The sequence below is a fragment of the Mastomys coucha genome, unplaced genomic scaffold (genome assembly GCF_008632895.1).
Source record: "Mastomys coucha isolate ucsf_1 unplaced genomic scaffold, UCSF_Mcou_1 pScaffold12, whole genome shotgun sequence".
Taxonomy (NCBI): domain Eukaryota; kingdom Metazoa; phylum Chordata; class Mammalia; order Rodentia; family Muridae; genus Mastomys; species Mastomys coucha.
In genome coordinates this window covers 34694731-34717679 of record NW_022196894.1, presented here as the reverse complement: position 1 = coordinate 34717679, position 22949 = coordinate 34694731, and the positions used below count along the sequence as shown (strand labels likewise).

General features: G+C 32.9%; 2 protein-coding genes across 3 annotated transcripts in view; one reads left to right on the top strand and one right to left on the bottom strand.

Moving 5' to 3' along the window:
• Window positions 1-22949, top strand: part of Eaf2 (ELL associated factor 2) — an 84120-nt gene that overhangs the window by 22914 nt on the left and 38257 nt on the right. The window lies entirely within an intron of this gene.
• The window catches only part of Iqcb1 (IQ motif containing B1), a 44818-nt gene that overhangs the window by 17916 nt on the left and 3953 nt on the right, over window positions 1-22949 (bottom strand). For both annotated transcript variants that reach the window (XM_031363816.1, XM_031363815.1), the window contains exons 5-11: window positions 21015-21144; window positions 16640-16733; window positions 13121-13220; window positions 9080-9258; window positions 6949-7058; window positions 5231-5340; window positions 232-374 (exon numbers count right to left, since the gene is read on the bottom strand). In XM_031363816.1, the coding sequence (XP_031219676.1) occupies window positions 232-374; window positions 5231-5340; window positions 6949-7058; window positions 9080-9258; window positions 13121-13220; window positions 16640-16733; window positions 21015-21144 (866 nt within the window). The remainder of the gene's footprint in view (window positions 1-231; window positions 375-5230; window positions 5341-6948; window positions 7059-9079; window positions 9259-13120; window positions 13221-16639; window positions 16734-21014; window positions 21145-22949) is intronic.

Below are 22949 nucleotides of genomic sequence, written 5' to 3'. Positions count from 1 at the left end.
CATTTATGTTTAACACATATGAAAGTAAAAAAAATTAAAATTATAGGTATGAATCAGAAAAGCTATAACTTTTAAAATCTAGAGCTTTAGTATGACTTCTCTAGAGAAAGAAAAAAGAGAGAGAAGAGGCAAGAAGGCAAGTAGGTTCAAAAAAAATTACCAAGTAAGCAGAAAACTTGGTTTAAGATATTCTAACATTTTTACATTTATAAAGTTGATATTACTACTCACCAGGATGAATTATTTCAAGCATGTTCAAGCGTGACTCTCGGGAAAACCTCATGGCTCTCTGTCTTTGAAGTTGCAATCTTAATCTAAGGTCTTCTTCTTCCTTCTGCCTATTTAGCTCCAACAACATCTTTGTTCGTTTAGATCTGTGAAAGAAAAATCATTCCTTACATGTAATTTTATAAACCATGTCCAGCAAGAAATACATGAAAAATCTTGATCTCAAGAGTAATCAAACAAGTAAAGACAAAAATGTTCTGGAAGGTAACTTCTAGCATTGGTAGGGATGTAATGGTTTGTATATGCTTGGCCCAGGGAGTGGCACTATTAGAAGGTGTGGCCTTGTTAGACTAAGTGTGTCACTGTGGGTATGGGCTTTAAGACCCTCATCCTAGTTGCCTAGAAGCCAGTATTCTGCTAGCAGCCTTCAGATGAAGATGTGGAACTCTCAGTTCCTCTTGCACCATGCCTGCCTGGATGCTGCTATGTTCCTGCCTTGATGATAATGGACTGAACCTCTGAATCTGTAAGCCAGCCCCAATTAAATGTTGTCCTTATGAGAATTGCCTTGGTCATTGTGTCTGTTCACAGCTGTAAAACCCTAATTAAGACAAGGGTATAATGAAATACATTGTTCTTATATATAAATTTCTCTAGAGATATTGGGATAAATATATCAAAAATCTGAAGAAATATTTTAAATACAAATAAAAAAGCTAAAAAAAAAAATACAGATCAGCCAATTCTACTTCTAATACTTTTCTTACTGAAATAATCAAATATAGAAAGGTATGATCAAGGATGTTGTAGCATAGTATTACAGTGGTAAGAAACTGAAAAGAATCTCAGAGTGGATTGAATAAAGAAATACTGAATCATTTAACTGATGGAATTTTATTTTTAAAATAGAAAACTTTCAAAAACTTAGTGACATGTACTGTTAGGTGAAAATAAAATGATGATATAGAAGAATATGCTAAGTAGTGGTGGCACACACATTTAATCCCAGTGCTTGGGAGGCAGGTGAATCTCTCAATTTAAGGCCAGCCTGGTCTACCAAGTTCCAAGGACAGCCAGGCCTACAGAAAGAAAGCCCATCTCGGGACTGGAGAGATGGCTCAGCAGTTAAGAGCACTGATTGCTCTTCCAGAGGTCCTGAGTTCAGTTCCCAGCAACCACATGGTGGCTCACAACCATCTGTAATGGGATCTAACACCCTCTGCTGGGTGTCTGAAGTCAGCTACAGTGTACTCATATATATAAAATAAGTCTTAAAAAAAAAAAAAAGAAAAAACCTGTCTAAAAAAATATTATATACATGTAAGAATAAAAATTATACTAAAATTGTATTGATTTACATAGAAATATAAATTATTTAAAAAAATGTTAAAATTTCAGTAGTGATTTTCACTTCATGGTATAATTATATCTAACTTTTAACTTTTAGGTTTTTTTTCTTTTTCTCTCTTTTCGTTTTGTTTAAGATTTATGGGGGGCAAGAGAGATGGCTCTACAGTTAAGAGCACCAACTGTTCTTCCAGAAGTACTAAGTTAAATGCCTAGCACCTAAATGGTGGCTCACAACTGTCTAATTCCAGGTCTAAAAAAAATCTACTACCCTATTCTTGATACCACAAGCACCAGGAATACATGAGGTACATAGATATATATGCAGGCAAAACACTCAATACTTATAAAAAATTAAAAATAAATGTTTTTACGTTTGTCTGCATGTCTGCATGAGCAATACATGCATGCCTGGTACTTATGGAGGACAGACTGGGCCAGATCCTGACACTGGAGTTTAGGGATGCAGTATGAGCAGCCATATGGGTACTGAAAATTGAACTCATGTCCTCTACAAGAGTAGCAAATGCTCTTAACTACTGAAACATCTCTCAAGACTCCTATTTTTATCTTTTGTTAAATTTAACTTCTAGGACTGTAGAGATGGCTCAGCGGTTAAGAGCACTGACTGCTCTTCCGAATGTCCTGAGTTAAAATTCCAGCAAGCACATGGTGGCTCACAACCATCCATGAGATCAGCGCCCTCTTCTCGAGTGTCTGAAGACAGCTACAGTGTACTTACATATAATAAATAAATAAATCTTTAAAATAATTAAGTTCTAACTACATTTATTGTCTCTGTGTGTCCATGCATTTTATTTGTGTGTATTTGTCAGCTATGGAGCATGAGTGATCAGAGAACATCCTGAAGGAGTCAGTTTTCTCCCTCTGTAACACTGGTCCTGGGGGGTGTCTAAAAGTCATCAGGCTGGATGACAGATATCCTTATCCCAATTGGCCATCTAGTCTACCTCCAGATATGGGTATTTTTCAACTGTTCACTAAATCCACACTGTTTTATAACTGGCTATAAAGTTTTCTGTGTTCAAAGATGTTTTATTTCATTACAATTTCTATATTTTCTGCTATATATCAAATTCTTAACTACTGCAACCTAATCTTTCCTATATGTTAGTAATGTAAAGCATCATAAATATTAGTATTCAGTATATACATTCAAAATATTTTTAGGTACCCATAGAGGAAAACCAGGAAGATATAGAAGAAGAGAATATACTATTTATTTTACTTAATGAATTTGCATGTCTCAAGAGTATGTTTTTTCTCCCCAAAGCAACAACAAAAATAAATACTTCAAAAAAAAAATAGAAGTTTGAACCCCGAGGGGGTTACATGAGACACTGTCTCAATAAAATAAAACACTACACTCAAACAAAATAACCTCCAAACAAAATGAGTAAGTTAACATATAGAGATATTTATATATTCACATTAATTGGTACATCATTTACAATGACTAAGAAATGGTGGTATTTAGATATCTATCAATAGATGGAAGGATAAAGCAAATATGGTGCATATATAGAATGGTTTTATTCAGCCATAAAGAAAAACAAATCCACAAAATTTGCATAAAATGAAGAGAACTGAAAATAATAATTAAAGTAAGCTAGACTCAGACAAATATGCAGAACTTCTATTAAATTTTGTGTGTATATTTAATGAAACTATAAAAAGGACAGTGAGAGGAGAAAATGGTATCTCAAGGAGAGGTAAAGAAAAAAGGAGTCTATTTGAGGTGGGGAAGAGAACTAGCCAGAGGTGCAGACAAGGAGTATGGTGAAGGTAGTGATGGAGGGAATGAAAACAAAGTTCAACAGCATGTATGTGTGAAAAAGCTACAAAGAAATTCATTACTTTGTATGCTAACTTAAAAATTTTCAAGTGATAAGAATATTAATTAGGTTCTGTACATATACTTCTACATAAATGAACTCAAAATCCTGAATTCCTGAGGTTTTTTTCTTCAGTGTAGTGATTAGACTGTATGCTAACTATGCATTCTAGCATTAAACTAAACCCTAATCTAGAATTGTATATATTAAGGGCAGAAATTATATATATATATTTTTCAATCCTATTTTTTAAAGTGCCATATACTAAAACCTTTTAAATTATCCTAAATGTATTACCTCAACCTTGTGAGGTACATTCATTTAATTTTTACAGTGCTGGGAAATCAACCTAAGGTCTTGTTCATGCTAGCCAAATGTTCTACCATTGAAATATATCCAGTCCTCTTTATACCTTTGAGACAGGGTCTCTGCTAAACTGTCTCACAGCTGCAGCTTTGATATCATTCTGTAATCCAGGCTGGGTTTAAACATATGTTCTTCCTGCCTTAGTTTCCTGAGTAAGTGAGATTACTGGCCTGTGCCACAAAACACAGCCATTATCTCTATTTTCTAAATTTGAAATTTGAGGTTAAGAATTTTGATAACTTGTTAATAAGTTGCTGAAGCCACATACAAACTGAAGTCTGTTACTTTCTCTCTCTCCACATGTGCATGCACACACACACACATACACAGACATGTGTGCACCCATGTGCACAACTTTGGGATACTTTCATATAAGTACATATGTAAAACAATATACACATACATAAAACACACACATATTTCCACTCCCTCTCTCTCTATGTGTGTATATGTATGTATGTGTATATGTGTAAAGTACTCATGCCCAAAAGTAAAAATACTTGTCTTTAAATGTGTCTAGAAGAAAGTTTTTATAGGATAACTACTAAATAACAGAGTGATTATGTGACAATTTTGAACACATTATCTTTAGATGTTTTTGTAGCAGAAATGCAGCTGCAGCTATTAAAAGTGTGGTTTCAGTTTTTAAAGGTTACTTTTGTAATATGTCAGTTTCATTTTAGTGAGTTAAATTTAGCTTTAAATAATGATGAATGAAAATAAAATCACCTTGGAATGGCTCTACTTTATAATCATTAACTATTTTTAAAATTTACTTTTGCTATGGTTTGTTCTATAACCTTTAAGAATGTGGCTAAGTTAGTCATATCAGAAAGTGACCCATATCTTCAGTATTTCATTTTTCAATATAACTGAAGTAGAGATCAATAGTTTTGTCATATCTAAAGGATCACATTTACCCATGCCATATTTACTCAGAAAATCTTGGTTAACATCTTTAATCTTTATGTATCCACAAATATAATTATATATATGAGCACTTATGAGTACTGTTGGTTTTGAGGATTTAATAATATAAATTTCACTGGCTCCCTCTTCAGGATTGGCCCACAAACCTGGATAGGAAGTGGACAGGACTGAGTATTGGATTCCATCAGATTTGTCATATTATGCCCTTTGTTCTGAAAGGGTACCTGGTTACTTGAGCGTTGGTACTCAGTAACACTATGGAACAGAATAAAGACAAGAATAAAACAACACATATTAGGAAAGTAAAAAGAAAAGAAAAAAAAAAAAACCACACTCACAAATACTCCCCTCCCCCACTTGCATTTAACTGTGCTCTGGCAACACTTATATTGTGTTTTTTTTCTTTTTTCTTTTTTCTTTTTTCTGATGGGTGAGTGGGATTACAAACTTACATGCAAAACTAGATCACCATTTCAACGAACAATCTGGTTTGGGTTTTCTACCTGAAACTCCTCTGCAAGGCAATCACAGCAGACGGAAGCTTCTTTAATCTCTTTCTGGTCTGGAAACCTTTCCAATAGGCTTGAATCAAGCAAGCTGCTTTATGTAGTTTCTGAAATTATATACCAGAAATAATTTTGATACATCTCTAGAAAAGCCTTTTTGAGAAGTTTATCTTTTAAAATACCAGGCCAGGATAAGTGCTAGTCATCATCTTGAGACAGATGGGTAGCCAGAAACATGAAGTTCATCAGGCCCAGAATGTCCAAGTATACTTACTAAATCTCACTTTCCAGACATAATTTTTTTTGTTTCTGGTTTTTCAAGACAGGGTTTCTCTGTATAGCCTAAGCTGGCCTTAAACTCAGAAATCCACCTGCCTCTGCCTCCCAAGTGCTGGGATCAAAGGGGTGTGCCACCACTGCCTGGCACAGATATAATATGTTAAGCTCAGGTAATATTTAGAACATATTCAAGATAGTTAGCTCTATCTGATCTCACTTCCTTTTCAAGGACTTCACAATTCTGCCTTAATCTTTCATAATCTATTTTGAGTTAGTGTCTTTTGTTGGGTTTAGTTTTTGAAGCTACATTATGTTAGATAGCCAATGCTGACCCAAAATTATGATCCTTCTGCCCTAGCCTCTGAAGCACCAGGATTAAATGTGTGCCACCATGGCCAGGGAGCTATCTTGGTAATGTTTAGTACTTTTAAAAGATTTATTTTTATTATTTTAATTATGTGTATGTGTGTGCATGCACATGTGTAGAAGGCAGAGGTTTCAAATCCCCCTAGAACTAGAGGTACAGGCATTTCTAAGCCATTCAACATGGGTGCTGACAACAGAATTCAGGTCCTTTGCAAGAGCAGTACACACTCTTAACTGCTGAGCCACTGCTCCAGTTCATTTACAACTCCAACTTGATGAGGCTGAGGCTATGTTCTGTTGACTAAGTATGTGTAGTAATGCAAATCTGTTTTAATTCTGTAAGCTTTTAGGATGATGTTTTGAGTCTGTTCATCACATGTATAATGTTGAAAATAGTCTATGGAAGTAAAATTGTTTTCCTTTACTCTCTTCCTTCCAAATTTTTCCCTTCATTCCTTGCCTAAACTGCACTTCTTTTCAATTACCATTTGTTTAAGATTTTAGGTACATCATAATCTCATTTGCTTTTACTCCAAAAATATATTTTATTATTTTAGACTATTTTTCATATTTATTTTAAGGCCTCACCTGAAAATTATAAAAGTGTGTCTCTTTCTACAGAAGTAAGTGAGCTGGAGCCTCCATTTTGAGTATATGTTGAGGAAGTATGATAAAATAAAACCTCTCACAGATCAAACATAATTTTATTAATATAACTTATGAAAAAAGGAAATGTATTATTTTGTATCAATGAATAAGAAGGCTCATTCACCATAGGTGGCCATTTATAGATTGTAGGATGAGAGATATTTTTAATGAAAATGAAGTTTAAATGGCTTACTGGTAAAAGAATAAATAGAGGATTTCATGAGACATCCTGAAAAAAAAATTAACCTGCTCAAATGTATAAATAGATATAAAAGGGAGATTGAAATTGTGTTGAAACTGAAATCTATTGGGCAGGAATAATATTTTGCTTAAAGTGTTAAGAGAAGGAAAGTGAGGCATATCTAAGAAGAACCAAAGTTCCACACAGTTATCCAATATCACACAAATGATTTTTATAATACCTGTTCTTCTACTTCCTGATGGATCTTAGGGGTTAAAAGATCAACGAGCTGTCTAAGTTCTCGACTAAATTCTGTAAGAGTTTCCTGTTTATTTAGCAGACTTCTAAGTCCTGAAATATAATAACAAAACAAAACAATTATCAATAAAGTAAGTTTTTTTATCTAAGTATTAATGAAGTTAAAGTCTGGTTTGAAAATGAATAAATATAACAAGATGATTGAGTATACAGTTTTTCTTTTTCTCAACAATTTCTATATTGAGGTTTTTCCAATCTTCCTCTGTTCTGATCACTTTTATGTCCCTCATCTGAATGTAAAAATGTCTAAATAATTGTAATAAATCAGAGAAAGAAATTTGTTTTCTTTTCAACACAAACACCTTAAACTGAAACACTCTTAAGAAAATAAATTATAAACATATCATCTATGTATGCCTACCTTGTTGAAGGAAGCACTTAAACAGGTTATTATTAGTTGCTATTAATAAGTTTTATTAATCAATTCTTCTTACACTAACACCTATAATTTGGAAGTAAGCCAGAGGTGCTATGATATTAGGACACTGCATTTTAATTCTCAAATAACACAGTATCATAAAAGGAACAATGTACCTTTGATTCTAAGCTATGTGATATAATAAATACAAATAAGCAAATAAAAATGTCTTTAGTGTACGTACATCTGGGGCTGCCATCATATGGATCTTTGAATGCCTTATACATTTTTTGAGATCCAAGTTCTCAGGAACACTTACAACTGCAAAATATCTTAGTAAACGAAATTCTGCTGCTGCAGTTTTATCAATCAAAGAAATGGAGAGGAATATTAAGGTCAAGTTTACTTTTTTTGTTGTTTTCACTTTTTTATTAGGTTGGGGGTTGAGAGAGCTCACTATGTAGCTCTGGCTGTTCTAGTACACTACTATGTAAACCAGGCTGGCCTTGAGCTCAGAGATCTGTCTGCCTCTGCCTCTCAAATGTTGGGATTAAAGGTGTATGCCACCACACCTGGAATGGACATTCACATTTCTGTAGAAATCTACCTGCAGTATTGAACAATGTATGTCTGGCATAATAACAACTAGAGGTCTAATGCTGGTGCTTATTCTCTCTCTTTTCTTGCAATATATAAAGTAATTAAATTATCTATATTAACAACATATAAGGAAAGTTACTAAAATGTCTTTTGAATCATCAAGATTAAAGTTTATTCTAATTAATTAGTAATTAAACAGACCCTACAAATTTTGAAAGTGCCATGAAGCATTCTATATTAAGCATATTTAATGAACTAGAAACCCATATTTTACTATACTGAATATAAATAATATTGGTTAACCAGGAAACAACATAAAGCTAACATATAATTTTGGATGGTAGCTAGGAAACTAGTCTTTGGTAAATGGCCTAATTTTTTCATGCTTCTTATTCCATGCCTATACAGATAAGAATATCCAATATACTAAAGGAATGTTATAAAAATTAAAAGTATGGAAAATAGTCTTACAATCAGTAAGTGTTCAATTAAGTTAGCACTCTCACACAAGAATGGTAGTTAACATGAGTTCATTTACTCTCAAGATTTATGACTTTTTAATCAATGTGTTTGAGTTTGGATGTGATATATATTTATATGATATATATATATACATATATAATATACTAAAATATATGAACATATATCACATGTGACATAAAATTATGTTATATAATTATATAATGTTATATATTTCATATACATATAATACATATAATATTTTTTGAGTAAAGGCAGTAAAAAAGTAAGGGGTTAATTATTAACTGATCATAATGCACAATTCTATTTTCTTCTCTAGAATAAATTCTGATAAGGTCATATACACCTTTGTTCATTATTTTCTTACAATATTTGGTCTATTCAATATAAATATTTTTGTCAGAAAGGGAGTAAACATTATAATACCATCAGCAAAATATGCATGTTGTCTGTTGATCATATAGTGACATCTGTTCTGAAATGGTATATGTTGTAATAGGTTTGCCTGCACAGTTCAGCTACTAACTTTTCAAAATATAAGGATTTCATCATTCATAAACTATCAATACATTTTTGCCTTTGAGAATACCAAGAAAAGAAAATATGTATGTCCTACCTTTATAGCAGGCACTTAGTCTCAGTAAAATCAAAATTTCCTGATGGGATTCAGCCAGTACTAGCAGGAGCTTTGTAGCAGTACTTCTTATGACTGGACTAGGAGTTGACAAAAGCTTGAAAAGAATTTCATCTAAAATAGAATGCAGAGCTTTTCCTTCTATTTTGAGTAAATTACCACTAATAGGACAGAATAAAAAAGCATAATTAATAATTCATACATGATTATCACAACAAGTTTAAAAGTTTTAGTAACTTAAATGCCTGTGTGTGGCCTAGTCCATGAAGATAGCCACCTTTTAAAGCATATAACTTGGTTCTAAGAATTTAGACTCTTAACATATTAAGTCAACTAACATTTCAGATTTCCTACTGTGGGCAGGGAGCCATATTAGGGCCAATAGAGAATACAAAATAAATGAAGGTCCCTTCTTTCCTCTCAAGAGAAACTTGCTATAAAATTGAATATTAAAAAACTGTAAGATTAAACAAGTGCTTCTAAACCTTCAAGGTGACAAATCACAAGACTGCAATTCAACAATTAAATGACATACATGCACTTAATTTATAAAGAACATTTTATTTCCTTTGGCATTTTTAAACTATCATTTTGCATTACTATTGTGAACTTTCTGTTTTGTTGTTTTGTTTAGGCTTTTTTTTTTACTGGCCTTTTGTTTGTTTTTATGTTCATTTCTTTTTTTAAGTGGGGTTTTGTGTTTTTTTTAAGAGAGAGAAAAGAACATAAAGTTTGGTAGGTACTAGGGAGAGGTAGAGAGGACCTGAGAGAAACTAGGAAAGGTGAAAAATCTTGATCAAGCCAAGAAGGTAGTGGTGGTGGTGATAGTACATGCCTTTAATCCCAGCTCTTGGGAGACAGAGGCAGGTGGATATCTGAGTTTGAGGCCAACCTGGTCTACAGAATGAGTTCTAGGACAGCTAGAGCTACACAGAGAGACTTTGTCTTGAAAAGGGAAAATAAAAAATCAAAATGTCTTTTTAGGTTTCAAGCCTGGGACAAACGGCGGAGGTGCCTATGTAACACATCAAAGCACATGCTGGCTGCCAGGTTCTCTCTGCATTCCTCAGTAGATAACTGTTACAGGGCCCTCTTGGTTGGCATACCCCACCCCTACCCTAAACTTCTTCAACCTAGGGGCTGGACTGCCCTTTCCTATATAATCCCACCTAGCCCTTTTGCCTACTCTTTAGGCCTTCTGGCTGCTGTACCTGGTTCTCCTGTCCCTCCCCTTCCCCCTTCCCCTCCCCCTCCTCACATGGCTCAGGGTCATGTCCACTCTGGGCTCTCCCAGATGTCCCTGCCTCTAGCTATGCTCTCCCACATATCTACAATAAATCTTCTCCTCCATCATACCTAGGAACAGTCATGTTCCTTTCCTTCCTACTTCTTTTTTTCATTCAGTGTTACATGAAAAACAAATTGAAAAATGCAGTGTTAAAAACAGAACTTGTCTATATCATCTAACTTGTTAAGTTTATAGCATAAAGTTGTTCATATTATTCCTTTGTGATTTTTGAATGACAGTAAATGATATTATTCCTATAAATTTTTACATAAGTTGCTGGAAGCTCTATTTCTTTCCTAACCACTTTTGCTATAGGTTCATTTCATTCATTTTCTCAGACTGAGCTTATGCTTTCTTATTTTTTCTATTGTTTTCATTGACTTTATTAATACTGATTGCTTTCAAGCTTATTATTTTTCTTCTTTGGCTTAGAGTTTAGTTTTCCCTTCTCTTCCTAGTTTACTTATAGCAGAATTAATGTCAAGATTTGAGACTTTCTTTCCATATATATATATATATATATATATATATATATATATAATAAGAAATTTCTCTTAAGTATTGTTTGAATTAAGATGTACCTCAGAAATTCTCATGTTATTTTCACAATCTGTTTATTTAAAATAATTACCAATTTTTCTTTCAATTTCTTCTTTGTCTTGTATATTACTTAGGTGTATTATTTATTACATTATTTGGGTATTTTTCAGAGATCTGCTTATCACTCATGTCCAACCTCATTCCATTTATAGCCCAACGTTTTGTTAAAGGCACTGGATATGCATTTTAGAAAATGTGCCCTTATATTTGAAAGAAATGGGTACTTTTTTATACATATAAGTTGATTGGTACTCTACTGCATCTGAAGAGAAACCATCTGTAGATCTCTAATATAACTCTTTTTCCTAGTATTCTTCCTTGTGAATACTTGTGTTTTCCCAGATTCTCAGCTTTATTTCCTTTCTTTTCTTTTTTGTTTTTGTTTTTATACTTTATTTCATTCATGTACTTATTTCTTGAACTCACTTTCCTGCTCTATCACCTCCTAAAAGCTTAGTAGTAATTCAGGGCAGCTGTGAAGCTTTTTGCATTGTTGGATCTCAAATGTACTCCCAAGGCTCATGTGTGAAAAGCTCAGTCTCAAGGAAGGAGCTATTGGGAACTGTCTGAATATTTAAGGAGTAGGACATTACTGGGAGGCCTGGAGATCATTAGGGGCGTGTTCCTTTCTTTTTGTTACTTCATGGCTACAAAGTGAGTAGCTTTGCCTGATACCTGTTCTCATTGTGATACACTGCCTCACTATAGGCTCCAACCAGAGGGCAAATAGTCATGTACTGGAGGCTCCAAAATCATGAGCCAAAGTAAACCTCTTTGTACAAATGTGTTATCTCACATAGTTTGTTACAATGACAGAAAGCTAATTACCGTAACCTTACTTACTCTCCCTGACCCAACTCCAGGCTTTCATTCATACACTGAGTTACGTTCAGTTTATTAAGAATTGATCCTTCATAATTTGTCTTTTTCTTTTCCCCTACTGGTCCAGTAAATTCATCCTTGTAATTCTATTTTAACTTAAAGTAGAAATAAAGGTCTGGTGATTTTAATTTAAAAAAAATTATTCCCTATTACCCTTGCTAAGATTTTATTACTTTACTTGAATTGCTATGGTTTCTTCCTCATTTTTCCCCACTATTGGGCAACAAATTTAAGATATTTAACCTCCAAGGCAAATGCCCCACCCCTACAATACCTCTAGTCTTCCAATTGTCTTCTTTATCTAGTTTTGTTCTCATCTTCTCTCTATTAGTACCCAGAGTAATAATATTGAAATATAATTGGATCATATTCATCTACTTAAAAAAATCTTCAACTTTTTTTGCCTTTAAGATATGTTTTCTTAACATATATCAACTTTTCATAATGTAAGTCTCTTCAAAATGTGCTGGCTATAACTGATACTGAACTTTAAATCCCAGCATGGTAAGTCTTCTCTACTTTTCACCCTCAGCATAATGCTACTTTCTTGTCTGACTTTTACTTACGCAGTTACCTCTAAATACTGCTGTCTCCTCATCCACCCTGGACAACTTATCTTCAAAGTTTCATCTTGGGTTTTAACTTCTCCAGGATGCATCTTCACTCAGTTTAGTTAGAACACAATTCTTAACACTTATGGATAACATTAACATTGCAAATTAATATACCAAAATGTAATGATTTCTGTCTCAGTACTCAACTGTCACTCATTGAAGACAAGATTATATCTGAATAAACACTGTAAACACTAGGAGAAACACAGTAATTGTGGCCCATGGTAGCTGATGAATAAACCCATATTCCAGTGAAATAATGAGTAATTCCACTAAATCCATTCTTTTTATTTGGAACCCAAGAAGTACCTACTACTCCTTTTATACTATTTTTTAGCATATACTATGACACTTAGTTTGCTGCTTATTAAATATGTAAGTAAACATTTTTCTTACTGTGATCCTAATAATTTTCTTTAGTTGTCACACCAATTCTCTTTCTAAGCCTGAAAATTTCTATAGTTTTTGGATTATAATTTGATAACAGATTTCTAATCTTTTAGAGTATTTTATATTAGCTTTTACTAAAAGTCAATCATAAGAGAACTTAAATTTCATGTATAAGTCATATGTAGTAGATTTTAACAAAACTGTAAAATTAGTAATGTTTCTGATTAAAAATTGTGTAAATTAAGTCACCTGTTGATCTGTAGTATATTCTGTAGCAGAGTCATGACTGTAGCTCCTATCTGAATATTGTCAGTTTGTAGTAAGTGTAAGAAATGATCACTCTGCAGTACTAAAAGAATAGAGAGAAAAAGAAATGTTAAAGATTGTAATAATAGCCTAAGTAAGAATTTGTCTTTTTTCTGCTAAACTTCTGGCATTGAATGCCCTATAATGAAGATTTTTATAGATGTAGGCAGTTTTAAATGGCCATAAGTAAGAGTCATTCCATTTTTATGAAGTTAGTTATAGTCAAATGGATCATCTATAAATACCAAGCTAAAATTTTATTACTACTTCTTTTAAATTTAAGATAATATCTCCCAAATCTGAAGTTTTTTTCTAGCAATAAGTTTCACTGAATAAAAATTTTTCCTAGGTTTATAATTTTTAGGCTCCATTAGCCAGTTACAAAAACTTGGTGTTCAATGACTACATAAGTTGCTTAACCTCTGTCCTGAACAGTTTTTTGTCAACTTGTCAGAAGCTAGACTAGTCAAGAGAGGAGGGATCCTCAATTGAGAAAATGCCTCCACAAGATCAGGCTGTAGGGACATTTTTAAAATTAGTAATTAATGTGGGATGGCTTAGTCCATCATGAGTAAGGTCACTCCTGGTCTGGTGGTTTTAGCTTCTATAAGAAAGCAAGCTGAATTAAGTAAGATGGAGCAAGCCAGTAAGCAGCACCCCTCTATGACCTCTGTGTTGGCTCCTGACTCCAGGTTCCTGCCCTTACTTCCTTCAATGCTGAACATTAATATGGAAATATAAACCAAATAAACTCTTTCCTCCTCATGTAGTTTTTGGTTATGTTATTTCACCACAGCAATAGTAACCTTAACTAAGACAACCTCCCATAATCTTCATTTCACCATCTGTGAAATTAGAAATAAATAACTCTCTTAAGAGGCTAAGGCATAATATTCTAGAGAAGATTATGTTCCCAATAAATGTCAGTTTCTATTCCTTACATCAGTTGAGTGACAAGATTAATTAAAAATAAGGTCAGATATGTTATATACTGGCCCATGAAATACTACTGTAGCTTTCTATTTGTTCTTTCCCACATCAACACCTGTTCTTCATGTATACTTATAGTCTAATTATTCATTACATATCATTTTATAACAGCATGGAAAAAACATAGTTCTGTTTTACATTGTTTCTTTAGTAGTAAAAAGTAAAATCCCTGTAGTTACAATAAGTGTATTTTCTATTTGTGTCATATTCTACTAATGACTCTAGAAATAACCAGAAATTTACTAAAATCATATGGCATGTAGTTCATAAATTTTCCTTTTTCTGTTAGAAAAGGACCTATCAATTTATTTTTTTGTAATGGAAAATTTAAAGATACTTAAAAACAGACAGGATAATATAATGATTCCCCATGAGCAAGTCAATACATTTTAACCATCAATTCATGGCCAAACTTGTTTTATTTATGCTCTCATCTGCTTTCATTGTAGGTTGAAACAAATCCAGGCCATCAGACTATTTTATCCATAAACATTGCAACACAGTATGAAAACAAGATTGATAGACAAAAAAGCATAACCACTATATCCCTTAATGAAAATTATCTCTTAATTTCATCAAGAAGCCAGATAAGAGTTCCAACCTATAAGTATTTTGTGAATTTTTAAACTTGTTTCAATTAAGATACTAGTAAGATCTATGGAACATGGTTATCTTTCAAATTTAAAAAAGTCAATTATTCTTCCATTTTTATTTCCTTTGTAATTTATTCAGAAAACAAAACCATGTAAATTGTCCTCTAGCCTCTGCAGGTTTAATTCTGTTATTGTATTCCTGGAATGTAATTTGTTTCTTTTTTTTTTTTAAATTTATTTATTTTATGTATACAAATGCACTGTAGCTGTCTTCAGACATACCAGAAGAGGGCATCAGATCCCATTACAGATGGTTGTGAGCCACCATGTAGTTGCTGGGATTTGAACTCAGGACCTCTGGAAGAGCAGTCAGTGCTCTTAACCACTGAGCCATCTCTCCAGCCCCGTAATTTGTTTCTTTTATTTCCTCTAACTTGGTAGTTGGCATTAGAGGATTGAAATGATAGAGATTTGAAATTTTGGTTTTGAATTTTACCTGTGATATTATGATAATGCATTGGGAGTGTTTAGCTATCTCTTTTTAAAGATGTTGACAGGCATAGGTAGCTAATTCCTAAATCTGCTTATTCATGAGAGACTGTAAAATAGATGCTACTCTTCATTAATAATGCCTTCTTCATTAATTAATGGAATCCTTTTACATACAAGAAAATTTCATTGATGTATATGGTAGAATAAAAGCTAGATTTAGGTTTATTTTTGTTCAAAAATAATGTATTTTCTGGCAGGCTTCAACAGCAACATTTGGTATGTTAAAGTTATTGCACAACTTTTACCTGGTGTATTAAACTTATTGCTCAACTTTTCTTTATTTGGCTAGCAGAATCCTTTTAAACTAAAATAAAAATTCCTCTCCTTATCTCTTGAGCCAGTTTACCAGTCCTAGTAGAAGCCTCTTTGTGTTGGCTTCTGAGTCCTTTTAATACTGATAAAGTTTAATTGCTTCCTTTACATCTGGTATTTAAGACACTTCAAGTTCATTTGTGTACATTTCCTATCCCAGGCCTACAGGTCAGTAAATTTCCTTATAGGTGTGAAATATTTTACATGGAAAATATTATTAAAATATTTCAACATATACATTTGTTTTTTTGCTCAGTAATTTTATAAACATTTAACAAATTTTTATAACTACATTATGATTTCATATTAACCCAAGACATACTATTATTTTATCATAGTTCTTTTCAAAATGGAATATGACATTTTAAAAAATTATTCAAGCATTTTCTTTTTTCTTTATATGCCTTTGTATTAAGTCAAGTCTAACTACTTTATATTTTTTAGTTAAACAGTCTTTAAGTTGGGAATTTCTAACAATGGTTGACATATAGGAAAAAAAGATAATACTTTAAATAAAAAAGTATTTAGCCATTCACTTAGCTAAATGGCTACAACTACCAAAAGTATTAGTTAAACTAATATCAGAGAGGTAACCTTTAGAAAGTGGTAAATGGTATGGATTACTATCCCTGGGAATCTGCTTCTTATACTTATGAATTGTGTGACTTTTTACACACATGAATAATTCTTTTTACACACATGAAGGATGTAGACTTTAAGATTCAAGTGTTAATACCTGGAAAAATTGGTAAAATTTTATAACAGTCTGTCCTTTCAGATTATGAGTGAAACTCTATTTACTCTGTACATGGGGTTTCCCTAGAATTCTAAAGCTAAATTTATAACACTAACAATTTTAAAAAATTACTTTCCTAAACAGTTCAAATTTAAATTAATCTCTCAGATTTTCTAAACATAGGAGAAAGTTATATTTCAGGAATAGTTCCTTTAATTGGGTATTTATAAAGCAAATGCTGCATGATATTAGTTATATGAAGCAGTATTTCTTTCTTACCATTCTGTATGAGTTGAATATGACCTCCCAATAGCCAGAAGAGAGAATCAGTCACAATTTGGAAAAAATGTAGTAATTTATCTTGCTCTTCACCCTTAATACAAAAGATAAAACCAATTTACTTTTCTAATCTACTTTTCTGAAAAAAACACCTCTCCAGAGTAGTCAGCAGACTTGATTTCCAAATTCAATAGCTATTTATAAAGTACCTGAACTTTTGTGCTTTGTTTCTTCATTTATGCAACCTGAGGTTTAGTATATGAACTCTTCTAATTCATAGTAATTATCCAGACAAAACAAAAACAAAGTAAGTAGCTTATGAATTACAGATGGATACACTAGAACTTAATGCTTGAAATGCATCAGAATGACTTGTGGAACTTTTAAACTACCCCTCTGCACATATTCAAATATACAGAATCTCAATTTCCAAAGCTAAAGTCCAGACACATGTATTTTCACAGTCAGGTGAGTGACTTCATTATATAGCTAGGATTAAAACCCTGGTGATATGAAAATGTAAGCATGTAAGGCATTATTATAGAATTTTCCAGTTCTAAGTTTCTACTCTAATACTTTATGAGAGCAGAAAGCATGTGATTTACCCCATTATAATTTATTGTCTACAATCCTGATGTACAGTAAATGTTCCATTAATATATACCAAGTAAATAAACAATGTTTTTTGCTGAAACTAATCTTGTGAAAAGGTGGTTATTAGTGCCACAACAGGAGACAAAACAGATTCCACTGACTATGTCTGTCATTTATTGACTATAAACCAATCCAGATCCTAAATGTTTCTACTGTACCATAAAATTGATAGCAACAGTTCAAAAGTAAAGCAAGCAAACAAATAAAACACATACTAACTTAAATAATTTGTCTTTTCCTATAAAACCACCAAATGTAAAAAATGTCACATTAAACTATGATTCCTTAGTCTAGTAAATTGCTTTTCTAATTTCATCCAATGATACAATGAGAAAGGTCATCATAATTTTTTGTTGTCAATTTTAAAGAAAGACCCTGTATTTCTAGATGCCCAAATTATACTTTAAAAGCATGTTAGATGATGTCAATCATTAATTTATAACCTCTGACACAATAACAAAATTTGCCATTAAAACATTTCAAAGTTCTTGAATAGGTATTTTTGTCTTCTGATATAGATTAAAAAACCTAGTATGTAGCTTGGGCTAGAACATCTAATATATGTCCTATCATATTTTATACTACCCATAAACTATCAAATTCTTAAAAATTTCCTTGAAAGCTTCCAAGTAGGCTAATGGCCCACAAAATTCCAGATGTTAGAATATAAGATCTCTGAGTTAAATCTTCTGCCAACAATATTTCTTATATTTGAACTACCATATTGTCCATATTGTTAAATTTCTCATTGAACTCCATTTTAATATGTATGAGTGTTTTTTTCCTGCATGTCTATATGTGTATCACATCTAAGTGTTGCCTGAGGAGGCTAGGGGAGAACATCAATTATAGGAGTTTGTGAGCTACCATATTTATTTGTTTTGAATTTTGAGACAGGGTTTCATTACCTAATCCTGGCTGACCTGGAATTTTAAATGGACCAGGCTGGCCTCAAATTCCCAGACATCTACCTGCCTCTGCCTATAGAATGCTAGGATCAAAGGCATATACCACTATGCCCAACAAGAAGCATTTTATTCCTGACTCATGGTCAAGAACTACTTCACTCACAAAAAGCCTCCTTTTAGCAAGGTGTTATGACGGACATCTATGTTCCAGCAGTCAAAAGACTGAGGCAGGAAGATTGTAAGCTGCATAGTGAAGCTCTATCCTAGGAAAAAATGGGGAAAACAATCTTTCTATCTCAATTGGCATGTTCTATTCTTTCCTATGCATATTACGTTTATGATTATGTCATATATACCTGTCTTGTGCTGACTTTCAGGTAATTCACTCAGTAGCCCTGGGTGGGTTAGGACTGAGCAGTCCTACTGAATCAACTTCCCAAGTCCTAAGACCATGAGCCATTTCTAGTCTATAATTCTCTTAATGGCTAATTAGGAGCTACTATAAACTATATGAGCTTCCAGTTTTCCCAACAGTATTGAGTTTATATGAATGTCAGAATAATGAGACAACTATTGGTTAATTTCTTTAATATTCAAAATAAAATTACTTTTTTTAAAAAGTAAAAGTTTATTACATATAATCATCCCATATGCCATAGAATACCTTAAATTATCTAAATATTACAAAATACCCATTGTTGCTGACAATGTTGGCACACACCTTTAATCCTAGCATTTGGGAGTCAAACGTAGGTGGATTTCTGAGTTCAAGGCCAGCCTGGTCTACAGAGTGAGTTCCAGGACAGCCAGAGCTACACAGAGAAACCCTGTCTCGAAAAAAAAACAAAAAACAAAAAACAAACAAACAAAAAACTCCCAAAAAACCCAAATACCCATTGTTAAGCTTTCTCTTATCTTTCTTCTCCTATTACCCCTAGCCTCTGGTAACCAGTTTTCAAATTTCAACTTCTACAAGATTAGCTTGTTTTAGATTCTATATGTCATTGAATTCATACAGTATGTGATTTTCTGGCTTGGCCTACTGGCCTTCACTGCCTTCCATGGTATTGTAAATTGACAGAAATCTGTCCTTTTTATTTCATTATTTATGCATTGACTGCTGATATTTAGGTTATTACTATTTTTGACTATTGTAAATAGTGCTACAATAAACATAGGAGTAAAGATGTTTGATATTAACCTCCTCCTTTTAAATAAATATAGTAAGTCCAACAATGTAATTACTGCATATAAATGTTGTTTAGCTACCACATATAATAAAAAAATTGTAAGAATTGTAGAATTAAGGAGGTGGAAAGAAATGGTTTAGTGGTTAAGATCACTGGCTGCTCTTCCAGGGGACCTGGGTTTGATTCCAATCAACTGCATGGTAGTTCACAATAAATGAAGACAAGACGAGAAGTCTTTGGTATTCAAATTGAAATCTGAGTTCTCTGCTGGGCCATTCTAGGCTAACTTAATGCAACTAACAGAAAAAGAATTGATGAAGAAATTCTCAACTTCTGGTCTTATTCCTACCCTCAAAGTTAGGACTAAGGACTGAGCACAAATACACTGAAGGTCTGACTGTGAGCACAGTGAGACAATCTTGAAGATAATCACTTAGGATCAGGTCAAGCTGTTAGAGGAAGAATGGGCATCATAGATGGGAGACTGGTAAGTTAGCTACATGATTGATTTAGTCATCCACAAGAATGGAGGCAGACAGAAGCTGCCAATACCATCCAGCAGATAAAGGACATGACTACCTTAATAAGCAACAGTGCTAAGTAAATTCCTAATGATTTCTCATTAGGCAGGACTCTGTTTATATAGCATACAGTACAAACATAGTGTTCTACACTATGAAATATGAAAATCGATCTAACAGGCTTGGCCACTTAAGAGTGGTAGAACACAAGGTCTTCATAAATTTGCTTCTCTTGTGATGAAAGGCCTTATTACAAACTCAAAAAATAAGTATGGCATTTGCTGTTGTTCTAAGGTGTGGTCACAGATTATATTTTCAAAGTCTGATATACTGATATGGCACTTCTTTACAGAAAGTAGACTAGATGCAGAACATTCTTGGATACTAGAATACTGATTTCCATACACAAGGTCTGAATTTTGCCCAACAGCTCCACCATCTGAAGATCTAAAATAGGTACTTGATAAGGCAAAGAATCATTTTCTCCATGATCTCCTCTTCCCTCCTCCCTTCCTATCCTCTCTTTCTCTTTATACAAACATTACATAAAATATAAAGGTACCAAAATGTTATATAGTTCCTTTAAAGTATATGCAACTTTATGTGTCAATTAAAAAATAAAAGCTATGGTCTAACTAGCCTGAAGTGTCAGAAATTAAAAGTTTGAAATAGCTGTAACAGTCTGGAAAGAAGTAGTGCCATAGATATAAGTATAGATGCATGTTTCCTCAAATTAAGGGGTAAGACAGACTCCTCAAAAATCATACAGTATTTTTTAGCTAACATTTGCAAATTTCTAATGTAGAGATTAAGTTCTTGGTTGTAATTTTTAGTTAAAGTTGCTTAAATCCACTACTCTACTTGTATGTTCAGCCAGATAGAGCATATTTGAAAAATGACAGGGGACAATTTAGGAAGGAATAAATATGATATACATCCTTGTAATCCCAGTGCTGAGGAGGCTGAGGCAAAAGGAGTAAGACTTGAGACCTGCAAAGCTGTACACTGAATGTAAAGCTAGCCTGGGCTATACAGTGAAACTTTGTTTCGGGGAAAAAAGAAAGAGTGAAAATTATTTGGCTATGCAACACTAAGCATATACCTTAGTTGCATTGATGAAACATGTTTGTAATCGTCTCCCTAGGATAAGAAAATTTTCAGCAGCTGATGGAAGTAATTCCTTGTAAAATTCTTCTCCATCTTCTCCTGGTTCTAAGCCCACACAGCAATGGCTGAAATAAGAGTACAACTTTGTGTTAATAATAAATATCATTTGAATATTCTAACTTCCATATGCATTGTGCCTTAATAAGAATCTTAAGTGTCATTCTTTTGTTGAAAAGGCAATTAAAAAGGTGCTAGAAATTTTCAGCTTTCTAAGGAACTAAGCTGTGAAATGTGCCTTGCTTACATTTAGTTCCAGGGTTCACAAATCCTAAAAACAAATATTCTGGCTCTTTAAGAAATGAAAGGCATATACCTAGGCAATGGTATATGCCTTTAATCCCACACCCTAGAAAGCAAATACAGAAAGATCTCTGTGAGTTCAAGGCCAGCCTGGTCTACATAATCAGTTCTAGATCAGGCAAGTTTACACAGTGAGACCCTGTCTCAAAAAAACAAAACAAACAAACAAAAAAAACAAAGAGAGAGGTCAAGGGAAGGGAGAACAAGGGAGGGAAGGAGAGAGGACAAAAGGGAGAGAGAAGAAAAGAGATCTAAAGACCATGAAAGACACTTGGTTTACAATCAAGAAAAATGAGAGAAGTTTTTAGGGAATTGACTACTATCACCCTAAAGGCAAAGAATACCTTGACTGTTTAATTCATGTTAATTTCTATTAACTGATGTATTTTAGAATCTAATAGCTAAAAATATCTAGGGTGAGGTTAATTGTCAAGGAAGAAAAATAAGAAAATCAAACAATCTAGTTTCAAACCAATTCCTCCTTCTTAAGACCCACAAATTATCTGACTGTCTATTCCTTATATCAGAAGGGAAAACAGTAAAAGCGTTAACCTACCCGTAGTATGAACATTTTATAATACACAGTAAAGCAGAAAAAGCCCTTTATAGAAATATTATCTTCTTAAAACTATGCATTGAAGCTAATCCCTAGATAGGAGTTGAACATATTCAGAAATATCAATAATAAAAGTACTTACATAGTAGTCTTATAACAAAAAAAGCCTTCAACCCAAAAGTAGATATTAGTATGATAAGTAATCACTTGCCTAAATCTTTTCAACAAAATGTGTACACACTAGTAAACAATGACAATTACAATTAAGCATGTTAAAAACCTCATTGGCTAATCAAGATTTACTTTCTCTTTAGCTCTTAAACTTAACTACTCAGCATATCTATATGAAAGGCAGCATTAATAAAGGTAATATTCAACCAATATTGTCATAAACGAGCATATATCACCAAAACAAAAATATAAGCACTTATGTTTAATCAATATCGAAATAACCTTGAAAATTTAAGTATAAAAGAGTAGTATATAAATTTGCTAACTTTTTTTGTAACTGCATACTTTGAATTAGGCCTTTATGTAATAACAAAGTAGAATTAAGCAGTTTAGAAAGTTAGAATCTAAGATAGAATAGTGTAAGTATGAAAAATATCTCTCCTGTGAGGATAGTTCATTTAAAATCAAATGGGGTGTGACTATCTAGTCTCTATAGGTACCTATACTCATGTACACATACTTACATACAGACACTAACATATACACATAATGTAAAATAATAAATTTTATAAAATCCAATGAAAATGGAAAGAAGATTAACTCAAGTACTAAGAATACTTTATCCTTTATCGCCTTCTTTTAAAAAATCATTTTGATCCTTCTATTTTTAACATGGCAGTAGGAAAGTAAATGCTACTTCTAAATTTCATGTACAGGATTTGGGTTCCCTAATAAATATACAGTTTAAATAGCTGTATCACTACAAATGAAATGAAGTTTCTATACTTGTTCTTCTACAGTTCTTTGCTATATACTTTCATTCTGTCACCTATTCATTGTGTT